The 12286-nt window shown below is 51.0% G+C and overlaps 3 protein-coding genes across 3 annotated transcripts; all 3 read left to right on the forward strand.

Annotated features, from left to right (window-relative positions):
- Positions 1–251: 251 nt before the first annotated feature.
- J4E92_002506 (uncharacterized protein) lies at positions 252–1335 on the forward strand (the record flags this gene model as incomplete). The annotated part of the gene is made up of 3 exons (XM_051493909.1): positions 252–345; positions 409–717; positions 770–1335. The coding sequence occupies 3 exons, from the start codon at positions 252–254 to the stop codon at positions 1333–1335; spliced, it is 969 nt and encodes a 322-aa protein (XP_051355588.1).
- Positions 1336–2504: 1169 nt separating this feature from the next.
- On the forward strand, positions 2505–3821 carry J4E92_002507 (uncharacterized protein; the record flags this gene model as incomplete). Its single annotated transcript, XM_051493910.1, has 2 exons — positions 2505–2717; positions 2769–3821. 2 exons carry the CDS (start codon positions 2505–2507, stop codon positions 3819–3821), a joined length of 1266 nt encoding a protein of 421 aa, XP_051355589.1.
- Positions 3822–7430: 3609 nt separating this feature from the next.
- On the forward strand, positions 7431–7976 carry J4E92_002508 (uncharacterized protein; the record flags this gene model as incomplete). Its single annotated transcript, XM_051493911.1, has 2 exons — positions 7431–7489; positions 7547–7976. The coding sequence occupies 2 exons, from the start codon at positions 7431–7433 to the stop codon at positions 7974–7976; spliced, it is 489 nt and encodes a 162-aa protein (XP_051355590.1).
- Positions 7977–12286: the final 4310 nt, after the last annotated feature.

A 12286-nucleotide genomic window follows, 5' to 3' on the forward strand; every position in this document is an offset into this window, starting at 1 on the left:
CCAAGGCTTGAGCATCTCGTCAGATCTTTGGTAGCGTATCTCGAAGTTAGTAGCTAATGCGCGATGGATGAACCATGTTTGTGAATGCTGAGTATGGCTGATCGGTCGGAGGCTGGTCGTTGCCAAGAAACGGTGCATCCCCACGCGCGCGCCCGCACGTCATCGAGCGCTTGGAGCAAGAACAGTAACACTACACCACATATGCGTTCCGCCCTCCACGATGCCGTACACAATATCTACATCTTTGCGATATGTCTGCCGGATACTTTCCAAAACGGGAGAAGGTCGGTCTTGAGTACCTTTTCAAAGGCCTAGTTACTGCCTGTCACATCCTCGACCACAATGGTAAGTTCTGGGGTCCGGAGTGCACGTGAAACACACACTGACTTCGCGCTTCCATCGCTTTAGGCATCTTCGATGCTTATGGCCATATCTCTGTCCGGTCGCCCGACAATCCCGCGACGTTCTGGATGCCTTGCAATATGCCGCCAGCGCTGGTCAGCTCGCAGGACGATCTGGTCGAATACAACGTCGATGGCGCCGAAGCGGTCGAGAAGGACGCGAAGCCTGGTTATCTAGAGCGACACATCCACAGCGAGATATACAAGAGGTTTCCGGCCATCAACAGTGTGGTGCATAGCCATGCTCGCGATGTTCTGCCGTACTGCGTTAGCGGTGTGCCTTTAAAGAACACAATACACATGGCTGGCTTCTTGGGTATGTATCCTAGGTCATCATGTCTAGCTTGTTGCTAATAATGTCACTGCAGGTACCAATGTGCCAGTCTGGGATGCCTCGAGCAGCTACCCCTCCGGTTCGAAACACGACCTGCTCGTTCGCGACAGCACGCTCGGCGCCTCTCTTGCAGCTGCGTTCAAACCAGCCACTTCGACCGGCTTCATCTACTCCAAAGTACGCTCCGCTCTACCCTCGCAGCTCGGTGGTTCATCTGCAGAGCCAAAGATGGAACCCGATCACGCTGTCGTCCTGCTACAAGGCCATGGCTTCACAACCGTCGCACATGGCATCGAGAAAGCTGTCTACCAAGCAATATATACGAAAGAGGCAGCCAAGGCGCAAACTACCGCTATGACGGTTCTGAATGCGCACACGGGCTATGCACTCGAGGGCAAGATCGACGTTGAAGCCGGTGGCAAAATCAAGTCGGGACATGCGAAGGTTGAGGGCGGCAATCTAAAGTATCTGAGCGACAGGGAATGCCATGATGCCTGGGAGTCACTTTCAGGCACTTTGACCAGACCTTGGGCGCTCTGGTGCCGACAAGTGGAAGTTGACCCGTTGTATAGGAATGAGTGCTCAGGCGGCGATGATTGAGCGATGGTGGATCGACCGGTTCGTATGGCTGCTTTCGACAGACAGAATCGCAGTTAGTAATACTTCTTCCTTCTTTTCTGTTATTCCCGAGTGCCTCGTCTCCTGTGGGGGCTAGGCTCTCCGCAAACGTTATCCAGTAGAGTCTTAGCCCTTCCAATTTGCGGTCAATTTGCTGCGACACTCTCCTCTTATAACATTTCCGTCTTAATATGAAACCTCTTTTCCACGCTTCTAGCCGGTATTTCTGACGTTTCTTACAATGTAGCTAGCAGGGTACTTCTCGCAGCTGCGCCAAGTTGTTCCATAGTGCTTGTCTCACAGGCCAAGATCTTCCGCCACTAAAGGCGCATCTTACCCCGGACTCCCCCCTCACGGCACTTTTAGCTCTTAGATCAACACCACCGCACGACATTTTCGATCCGGATGAACGAACACTTTCATACCGAGGTACATGTACCTAAGCTCGAATACTATCTGTAATCAGCATTCCTCCCGCCCTCCCGACTTCGTAACTTAGTGAAGCAAGATGTCAGATGACTGTAAAGGTGGCTGCGCTTGGGTAACAGTCGTGGAAAGCATCTGGCTAGTGGATGTCCTGGGTGGAAATTGTTGATATTTCGGTGCATTTGGCGCCGAGAGTGTTCGCGCAATGTAGTAAGCTCCTGCTACTGGTATGGAAGAGAAGCCTATAGGTAAGGGATAGAGCCGCCGTTCAATATCGAAGCCGGACAAGTCACTTCAGATTCACCCCATCTATATTCTCGTCAGCTATGTTTCTTGACATGTTACTGAAGAGCGCATTGTTGGCTGCGGCCACATATTCTTCCTCGGTCCTGGCGGCATTCGGCGCTACTAAAAGCGGTGACAACATTGTTGTGGACGCTGGCTCGACGAACGCCCTTGTTTTTACCGTCAATGCGAAGAGCTGCGACGTTACATCGATCAAATATCGTGGAGAGGAGTTGCAGTCGTCGTCCAAGGGATCGCATATTTCTTCTGGACTGGGTAGTGCAACTGTCAAGTATGAGACGATAAGCAGTTCGTTGTATCCTCAATCCTTCGACGACAGAATCTAACGGAGTCCGACAGGCCAATATGTCAAGGTTACTTGCACGACTAGTACCTTGACGCATTACCTTGTTGCTAAGGCTGGCGAAGCGACGATTTATATGGCGACATACACCACCGCCGAGCCTAGCATTGGCGAACTGCGATTCATCGCGCGTCTCAAGAGTAGTGCTCTGCCACTTGAGTACCCATTCGGCGTGGTATCGACGACCGTTGGTTCGACGTCGACTGTTGAGGGGTCAGACGTCTTCGTGGTCGCTGGTCAGACGAGGAGTAAATTCTACTCAAGTGAGCGCTTCATCGACGACACTACGGTGGGTACCATAGTCAGCATGCTTCATTGAGCTTTTACTGACACAACTCAGCACTGCGTCTACCGAGACGGTGCCGACGCAGTCCACGCCTGCTTCCTTATGAACTCATATTCTTATGAAGGCTCCTCTGGTGGCCCCTTCCACCGCGATATCAACACTAATAACGGAGGAGAATACACGTCATTGACCTTCTACATGAACAGTGGCCATGTTCAAACAGAGCAGTTCCGCCAGGGTCTGCACGGCCCCTACGCTCTAGCGTTCAGTCGCTCTGGTGTACCAGAAGGTGGCTCCAATATGGATACAACGTTCTTCAAGGACCTTGGTATAACGGGCTATGTGGCGCCATCCGCCAGGGGAACAGTCACCGGCACGGCGACAGGCGTAGGCTCCAGTTTCCAACGGGTATTGCATTGGTACAACGATGCAGCCCAGTACTGGGCGTACGCCGATAGTAGTGGCAAGTTCACTTCGCCAGCAATGAAGCCTGGAAACTACGCGCAGGTCTTATATCAAGGCGAATTCAAGGTCAAGGCAGCTAGCGTCACAGTCTCAGCTGGAAAAGCAACTACCGCCAACATTGCCGCCGACACCGAAACCAAGACCTCCATTTGGCGCATTGGCGAGTGGGATGGTCAGCCAAAGGGCTTCCGAAACGCAGACAAGCAACTGCGCATGCACCCCACAGACTCGCGCATGGCATCCTGGGGGCCCTTGACGTATACAGTTGGTTCCAGCACTCTTGACAGTGTTCCCATGGCCATAGTCAAGGACACCAATCCCCTTACGATCAAGTTCTCGAGCACCTCGACTGCAGCAGCGACCCTTCGCATCGGTACTACGCTCTCTTTCGCCGGCTGCCGTCCCTCGGTGACAGTCAACAGCTTTAATGCTGCCGTCCCTGCGGCACCAACGAAGATCGATTCGCGTGGCTTGACTCGCGGCGCCTACCGAGGGTTTGGTGAAGTCTACAATTATGCCATTCCAGCTGGCACGTTGGTCAGCGGGAGCAATACCATCAAGATCAACTGTGCGAGTGGGAGTTCGGGAGAAGGGTTCCTGGCCCCAAACGTGATTTTGGATGCGATAGAATTATTCAAGTAGGCTCTCGGGCACAACGGCCTGATTCGGTCATAGTGCCATGGTCTATGGATAGTTGTGTGGATGACGTGTCGTCGTAACATTGTAAGATTGGTCTTCTTACACATTCTTGCTTGCACCACTTCTTTTCTTTATCATCGCGTGTTACCGATAAATGCATTCAAGATCAAAATTACTGTGCCTCGGTTTCCTTTAGGCCGAGATACTTTTCGTAGGAATCGAACGAAACTCCTTATTAATCATCCGAGAAGGCTTGTGGGGCAATGCCTGGGAAGGTCATTTTTATAATCCTTCGCATCAACAAAACATCATTGAAAGCGACTCGCCATGCTAGGTTCCGACGCGATGGACGCAGTATTCACCGTATCATTGCACGAGCAAGGATGGGGCTGTCGGCTCCACCGAGAGCTGTGCAGCTTGTAGTCGTATGTCCTTTCCGCGTACACGGTCGAAGTATCTTCTTCTGGCAATTCAAAGTCTTGATAGGGCAGGTATCCGTTAGTCAATTCCCACGAGTCAGTCACCGGATCAACGCAGCACGCAGTGTTGACAAAGCTTTGAGGGCGCTGGACCCACCACGAAGGCCCTCGCTGGGGTGGAGTCGATGTGGGAACGTCTATATTCGCTCCCGCTTAAGATGCAGGATCTAGTAATCGCGACAATAAAGACCATACGGGAGTAGCATTAGGTGCCGGGAATATGGAACCGGCGGTCGTTTCGAATCCCTCGAAAGCATTAAAGGCAGCTGAATAGCTGATATAAGCGGATTAAACGCATCGCGGGCTTGCCGCGGTATTCCAGCGCTTGCTGTTTGTGTCAAGCGACCCGGCTCTTGGTACGGCGCAGTCGTTCGCCCTGCTTTTCGCTAAGCCAGGGCAACGACAGCTCGGGAAATGAGATCATTTCTGGAGTAGGAAATTCGGCTCGAGACCCGGGTCGCAGTACTTGCTGAAACTTCTGCAGCGTTGACGACAAAATGATCCACCTGATGTATGCATATAATGTGATCAAATGAGTTGCTAAAAGAGTCGTGTTCTAGTTCTGGCGGAAGCGGCGGACTGTCTGAAGCGTCCGTATCTCATCGTCGATGTGATTATCTTGTCCAAAACTGGTGAAGCATGCATATGGTCTGGATCAAGAAATCCTCGATCTTGAGGCCGTAGAAAAAGAAGTCATCTGGTATCGTTATGCAACCCAGCTTTCTTAATGCTGAGGAATTATCCAACTCAAGCACATATACCTACACTCTGGCCAAAGTCTGCTTATCCATAAGTGAGGAAACTATCAAATACTGATATTATATACCGAACTCGAGTGCCGTTTTGAAAGCTCAGTGCGTCGTATACTCCAAGCAAAGTGCTCGGGAGGCTGCATTAGCTCAAGGCAAGTGACAGGATCCGTGAACTGGGATTAAACCCAACTACCGATGTCAAGCGGCGGGTCACAAAGCGCTAAGATACCTGCAGTCGGGAGTTTTAAGCCCTGTCAGTTTGAGAATCGTTCGACTTATCAGCTCAGCAATGGCGCCATGTAATCCGCTGATGCTTGAGGGCCATCAGCGGTGCCACGCTACCGTATGCGAAGGCAGACCGTTATATTTCCGAAGAATGCACTGGGGTATTGGACGTCGTGACGGGCGATCGACGCGCACGGATGAGAGCCCTGTAGAAGTGGCTGAGGTGTCCTGGTGGGCTAGTCTGTCGACACCTCGACCTTGTCGATCCGTTTCCAGTTATCGTAAGCGAGAGAAGTCCACATTAACAAAGTCCTGCGGTCGATAAAGATGTCGAAGTCGAGGTGCGATAGCTCTAAACAGGATCGTAAGGCCTCAGTGAGTGTGTGCGTAATCTTTGGGTAAGCGATGAACCAGGCTTCGATATGCATCCATGCAGGCTGCAACAAGCGCAGCTTACCCTTCAGCGTTGTCAATTGTTAGCGGATCGTCGTCTGTGTGTATACGTTGTGCTGAGATGCATGAAGTAAATGCATACACACAGGATGTATGCTGACATTTTGCAACGGATACATACCGCCAACTTTCGGACAGCGATCATCCAGGGCCACAACTACTCACAGATATTGTTACAGTAGCCATGTTCAGATATGAACAAAGTTTGGCATTTTTCTCTAGGTAGAATTAACAAATTCTAGAGAAAGCTGTTGAATGGATTGAATGAAAATTTCAGGAAGATGCCTTGTCGGTACTTGAGATGGTCAGTACATGCCGGAGTCATTTTGAGTGGCTCGCCATGGTATAACCCTGCTTTAGCAACTGACTAGGCAAATACGTTGTCAATAAAGGTAACGAGGCGGCGCAGCGCGTGTACCAAATGGTGAATGCCATCGCCGATTGTTTGTCAGAGGCCAGATGCGATGCGCTGGCTCTGCGCTGTACGCAACTCTAACCTCACCTGACAATACTGACTCTGAGCTTTCCGAGCTAGGAATCGGCAGTGTTCTAGGGGGAACTGGTGTTTATCGGGATTAACGTGCCCGGTCGCTTCGCTTGCAGGATGTTGACCGATGACGAGAGTGGCCCTGAAATCGAAAGTCGTTCCCGAGGCCCGCTACCTAATACGCAAGAGCGGGTCTAGCGGCTTTGAGTCTAGCGGCATCATGACGCACGTGCAAACCAGCTGGCACCAGCAAACACAATTTGACAGCCTTGCTAGCATCCACAAACATCGGATGACGCAGCTCGACCGGCAGCTTCTCCCAGTGTCGCTGAAGATACCAATCGGCAGGCGTTACGCAGGTAGAACAACGAGAAGCTGTGGGAGAAAAGAAAACCGGATGCGACAGCCTTGGCCTAGGGGCACGGCCATAACCGGATTGACTCGATGGCTTGCATTGCATGCACCGCCGCTGGGAAAGAAACCCGTTCCCGCGAGCTCGCCTTTGCTTTGCGGTAAGTGGCCGCAACCTGTGATCGAATGGGTCGACAACAATATTCGGACACCTTGCACGCCTAGACACGCGAGCCACTCAACGCTGACCCCGTACCTTTGTCGCTAGCATTGTCGATCATGGCGATGGGGGCGGTGTCCATGGCACGCCCCTGCCACCTCGACTGTGTATGCCGTAGAGGCAGTCACCATTCTTCCATAGGTAGGTACTTTGGAATTTTCCTTCGCCCGAACAGCTTACAACGTCCTTTTGAACGATCTTCTCCGCGGTCTCTCTTTCGGTCAGCGTCTTGCATGTAATCCGACAAGCACCTAGGTATATGTATCTGACCCCAAAACACTCCATTCGCGAGACTTAGACAGCCGCATACTTGCGTGACCCTGATTGGGCGTCCACCTTACATCCCCCACTGGCCGACCGGCCCATCAAAGTCTCCCGCCATCCGAGGACCCTGCCGCGCTACCCACCTGACTGCATATCAGAAGCGGCGTGTTGGTCCCACCTGAAACGTATCCCTGTGATTCACGCCTGCAAGGGTCATACATGTATATCAGAGTTCGCTTCCTTGCCGTACACATTTGGTTCTTTTCATATACATGTCTCTCCAGTCTCAAGTCCTTACACTTGAATGCCAACTTTCGCGGAGCCTCCACAACCCAGTCTCTCAGTTTACTCCTTACTTTTCAATCCTAATCAAGATCAAACATGTCGTTTACCTTCCAGGTGCAGAAGATCAATCAGTCTTTCGACCAGATTGCAGCATGGTAGTAAGCATAGCGCACTCCGCATCCTAGTCAAGCATTGAAGCTTATCAGTGGTAGCCACGAGTTCATGCGTAGAACAGAGTTGTGTTTTCGGAAGATGCACGAACGTATTCTGGTCCTGGAGCAGAAACAGAACATACAAGGGCCTACGGACGAGCAAGTCGAGCGTGTGCTACGCAAGATCCTAGACGAAAGGTTTTCGGATCTCGCAACGCATCATGTCCGGAAGCACGACACTACACAAGACCGCAGTTGGTTCGTCAAAGATCCCAACGACCTTCCTTATCCCAGATCGATCAAGATGGACGTTGCTTCGCTCCTCATCCAACCGGACGCTGTCCCTTCCAAGGCCTACACAGAAACATTCCGGATGCTAGAGAATGGGTTAAGAAGTTTTCCTGTCGACCACTCAATGGACTCGGACGACGAAGAAGATTATAAAATTAACGTTGGTATAAGAGATGGTCGCTCTTCACGTAGTGTCTGAGTTGCAGAAGGCTCCGTTTCGGCATGAGCCCACACTATCTCTACTTCCAGCACACTTGTCAAAGATCTTCGCTTCACGGCCTTGACCCTCAGATGGTGCCGCCATTCGATCCGATCGTCATTCGATATCGCTAGGCAACAAACGCTAGACAGCACACCGGCCGGATTTGACGAAACTGGCACTGTGGTGCTACCACGCTGTATCCATACCCCGAATACATCACATACTCCAAGCAACGCCAATGTTGCCACCAGCGCTTTGTCGCGAGCCGGAAACAACGAGCACGCGCTTCCTCTTACAAACCCATGATTGGAATTGCGCAATAAACGCCTCGATCTCACTTGCAGCCAACCCGCTGCAGTACACATTGTCCAGCATGTAATACCTCCTGAAGTAGTAATTTATTAAACAGTCCAACTCTCATACTTTTTCCACTCCACGTACTGTCTGTCGGAAATCGCGATCATGTTGCTTTTGTAAGCTCTGCACGACACGGATGTGAGCGTTCAGCTATGCGTTTCAATCGCACTCAGCTCCTACCGCTCCTACCCCTTCTCTTGGCGACCTTGGACGCCTGTTTTACCTATCAACGTGTAACGAACTGCGATGTCAGATATGGGAAATTGCACGATCCAGCAAGAACCAAGAGAGATCCAGCATCGTGGTCTCGAATGCAGCTGCTTGGTCATCCAACGTCGTCGGATTTGTTCGGCATGCCCACACTCTCATAGATAGGTAGGACGATGGGCTCGTTGCACAACTTGTTCTCACCAGTAAGGGGCGCATAACGCTACAAACCATGAAATCATAACCTATGCATGCACAACTAACCCGGAAATTGGGTCATTCCATGCCACTCTCTTGGCAACAGCCACTCCCGCTACAGCGGGATGATCACGCCGACGGCGCAGTCAACATATGAGTGTCATGAGTTGTCGTATCCTCCATCAAACAGTCAGGAGTTTGGTCGCGTTGCCGGTGGTACTACTAGAATGGGCGCTTAGATTAGCGTGGGGGGTGTTTCCGATCTCGTCTTAGGACCCACATGTCAGACCTCATCCCATCTACCGCACATCCACCCTTGTGTATGCAACCATCCCGAGGTCTTCTTTGCTTTTTTAGCGACTGCAGCATCCTACTCTGATCTCGTCGCGGCTGGTGGCACGCGCGGCTCGAGACGGATAATTTACTAGACTGGGCACCTTCGGTGGTAGCCCATGTGGAGAAGTGTGAACGCCGCCCCGCTGAATGAGGCGCCCCACGTCAGGAGCCCTGGAGGCATGAAAATGCAATGGCATTGTCAACATATGTACATTCTCTTTCGTCGGAATTGCCACGAGTGAAGTTTCCTTCTTGTCCTGATGCAAGCCTAGGTATTCAGGTTCTTTCGCCGTCCACATGTCAACGACTGCCTAAACCATGCAGCCCTGAAGCTGCGCGACCACAGTTCAAGGTTCCGCGGTGTTCCATGCTACAGAGGGGCTGCATGCCTTCCTTTGCTTTTGACTCGGGTCTCCGTTCAGCGCCCTACGAGTCTAGCCTGACCTCGTTGCAACGATGCTCGATACGACGCGTACATGAAGCGAAACCATAGCTGGCGGTCCGCAGATGACGATGTCATGTTTTGTTCGATTCAAGAACCGCAGCATCTTGGGATACTTGCTTCAATCGCAGACTAATGGTCGTTTCTCAAATGCGAAGATGCGTAGATAGTCGTGGGTTATCACTAGATACCCACACAGCTGAGAACTATTTAAGTACCTCTACGTCTAATCGTCAAGCAGGCTCATACATTTGGTCTCCATGTGGCACATACAGGGTAGGTATAGATATTTGGAATATCGGCGTCTCCACTCCAATAGCACGCTGTACTATTCTGCAGTGCGCGCTAACGCACGCCAATCTCGCCTTACTACGGTCGTCCAACGGCTGCCAAAAGCATCCATGGATACCTAGCAATTCGGCAATCCTTCCCTGTCGCATGGAGGAACTTCGATTCGAAAAAGCATTGCTTCACACGGGACGAGACCCGGGTCGAGAAATGACACGATGGGGAGTGTATCGAGGAAAACATGACGTTCCCACAGTCATAGCTTCGGATCGTGGCTACGTTACTGTGGGGTATCTAGCGCCTCGCTCTGATCTATGTGGCTAACATTGGGCATCAACAACGGTAGATATCACTGTCAAATTCCGAACCAATCGCACTATTGCCCACAAATTCGTGGTAAAAGCTCCGAAGAGCGGTCTGCTTCGACCCGCGGTGAAAGGTCTGGTACACACTATTTCTTTTCCTTACTCTGACAAGGAGCGTATAGCGAGAAACACACATTGTCGATCTATAGCTTAGGGCCTCCGTCACCGACTTTTGCGTAAGCTTACTGTCCACCTGCAGAATCCTGGAATCCAAATCTCGATTCGTGCCGCCTGAGCTCTATCCGATTGCCGACCCAATGCGGTCGCGTTGCACATCCGGGGCCGAAGATACGGCCCATGCTACGAAATTCCCACAGCATTCAACATGCGCTGAAATACAACCGACATATTGAGTCAACTTGTAGCATCTAGCTAGGCGGTCTCGCAAATGCGCATGCGTTATAGAGGCATCGAGGCTTAGACGTCGCACGTCACACCTGGGCAATAATGCCACATTTCGGCATGGCCCCCGTGCTGGAAGCGGCTCATTTGCCTGCTTGCATTGTGTGCAGGCAATAGATGTCGGTACGGGGTCGTGTTGCTGCGCGGAGGTCACTGCTATGTTCGGGTAGACCATGCTACTGGTCGCGTTGCTTCCGCTGTGTACAAGGAGCAGCACAAGCGGGCTGAAACTGTGTACCCGTACCGTACCGCGCGGGTATACTAAGACCAAGCACGTGGGTCGGCCAGGGTAAGCGGATTATCACTTCGTACAAGCCACCACGTTGCTGATAGATCGGGCAAAAAAGCAATATCAAATGTCAGCCCGAACCCTGGTTACGCCCCTCCACATGGATGAGCAAAAAGCAAGTCGAATCTCGATCCGATTTCCCTGACGAAGCTCGGCGTTCTTGTCCGGCAGCCATTGTATATGTTCATTGGAGGGTGAATTCAGGCACCAAGATTTGTTGTGGAAGAGCCAAACTAACTTGTTAAGGTATACGATGCGTCGTCGTTGCATGCAGCTAAACTTGTGCTTGGACTTACAGTGTACTGAGCGACTCAGGTCTGCTGAACTTTATTCCTCTGGCTTGGTAGATGTACGATCAGTGCAAATGGGAGAAGAGGACAAAGGGAAGTGGTGTTGTGAATCGAGCTGAGGTGTCCCATGATAGACGCTTCCTTCCACAAGTACCTCGATACTGAACAGATCTAACGCGCGTTATCAACTGCTTCGAGGATACTATCCCAAGATACACGTACTACGGTACGGCAATAGTGGGCACCTTTTGTTTCTCTGACTCAAGTGATTCCGGCGGCTACTCTCTCTTGTAAAAAAGCTCAAGAGTGTGGATAATTAAAGCAAAAGGAATGAAGACGTGTATAGTAACTTCCAGGCGCCAAAATGTATAAACCGACCGTTCTTGATAATCTAAAATACGTGCACATGATAGTATGTCGATTATGAGGACGGGTGATGATAGACTAGCTGTCTAAGAGACTTGCTCCCGTTCTGCGACATCAGAAAGATATGATACTGAAGCTTTTCGCAGCGATATTTTACTAGATCTAGACAATGCGTTATAGTTGAAAGCTTGTCATTGAGTAATCTGACGCATTCTTCACTATCGCACAGCGACTGATAGTAAGTGAGCTGTAGACATCTTATCATTCGAGATACTCTGATCACTACAGCAGGTATGCCTCAATCGCGGTCCAATTCGTTGCTAGCACGGACAAAATGACCTGAGAAAGGTGAGAGTTCTTAATTTACACTGTGTCAAACTTTTCGCTACGCATACGTTGTCCAATCTTAAGAATACTTCTCAAGCGGTAGCCCCCAAGATCTGTCCCCTCAAAATTCGGTAACGAAGTCGCGATGTCCATCTCTATGCCACTTTTGTTTGCTCTCGCTCCTCCAAGAACGCATCATCATATCCACGTGACACCGATATCTGATCATGTGTCGTCGCATGGTGCGCATGTGCATTTGTCATTAAGTCATTCACTTGCGTTTATAAAGCGCCGTCTCATTCTCCTCCAGAAGTTGCGCTCGGTCACCCACCGCAATTTCCCACTCTTGACTTGGGCACCTTCCCATGGTCGCGCAGTGTCGCATTCCGGCCAATCAAACGACCAGCATTCCCAATTTCACCATGTTCTATTCACGTGCT

This window comes from Alternaria infectoria (genome assembly GCF_024043175.1).
Source record: "Alternaria infectoria strain BMP 0036 chromosome Unknown scaffold_3, whole genome shotgun sequence".
NCBI classification, from domain to species: Eukaryota; Fungi; Ascomycota; class Dothideomycetes; order Pleosporales; family Pleosporaceae; genus Alternaria; species Alternaria infectoria.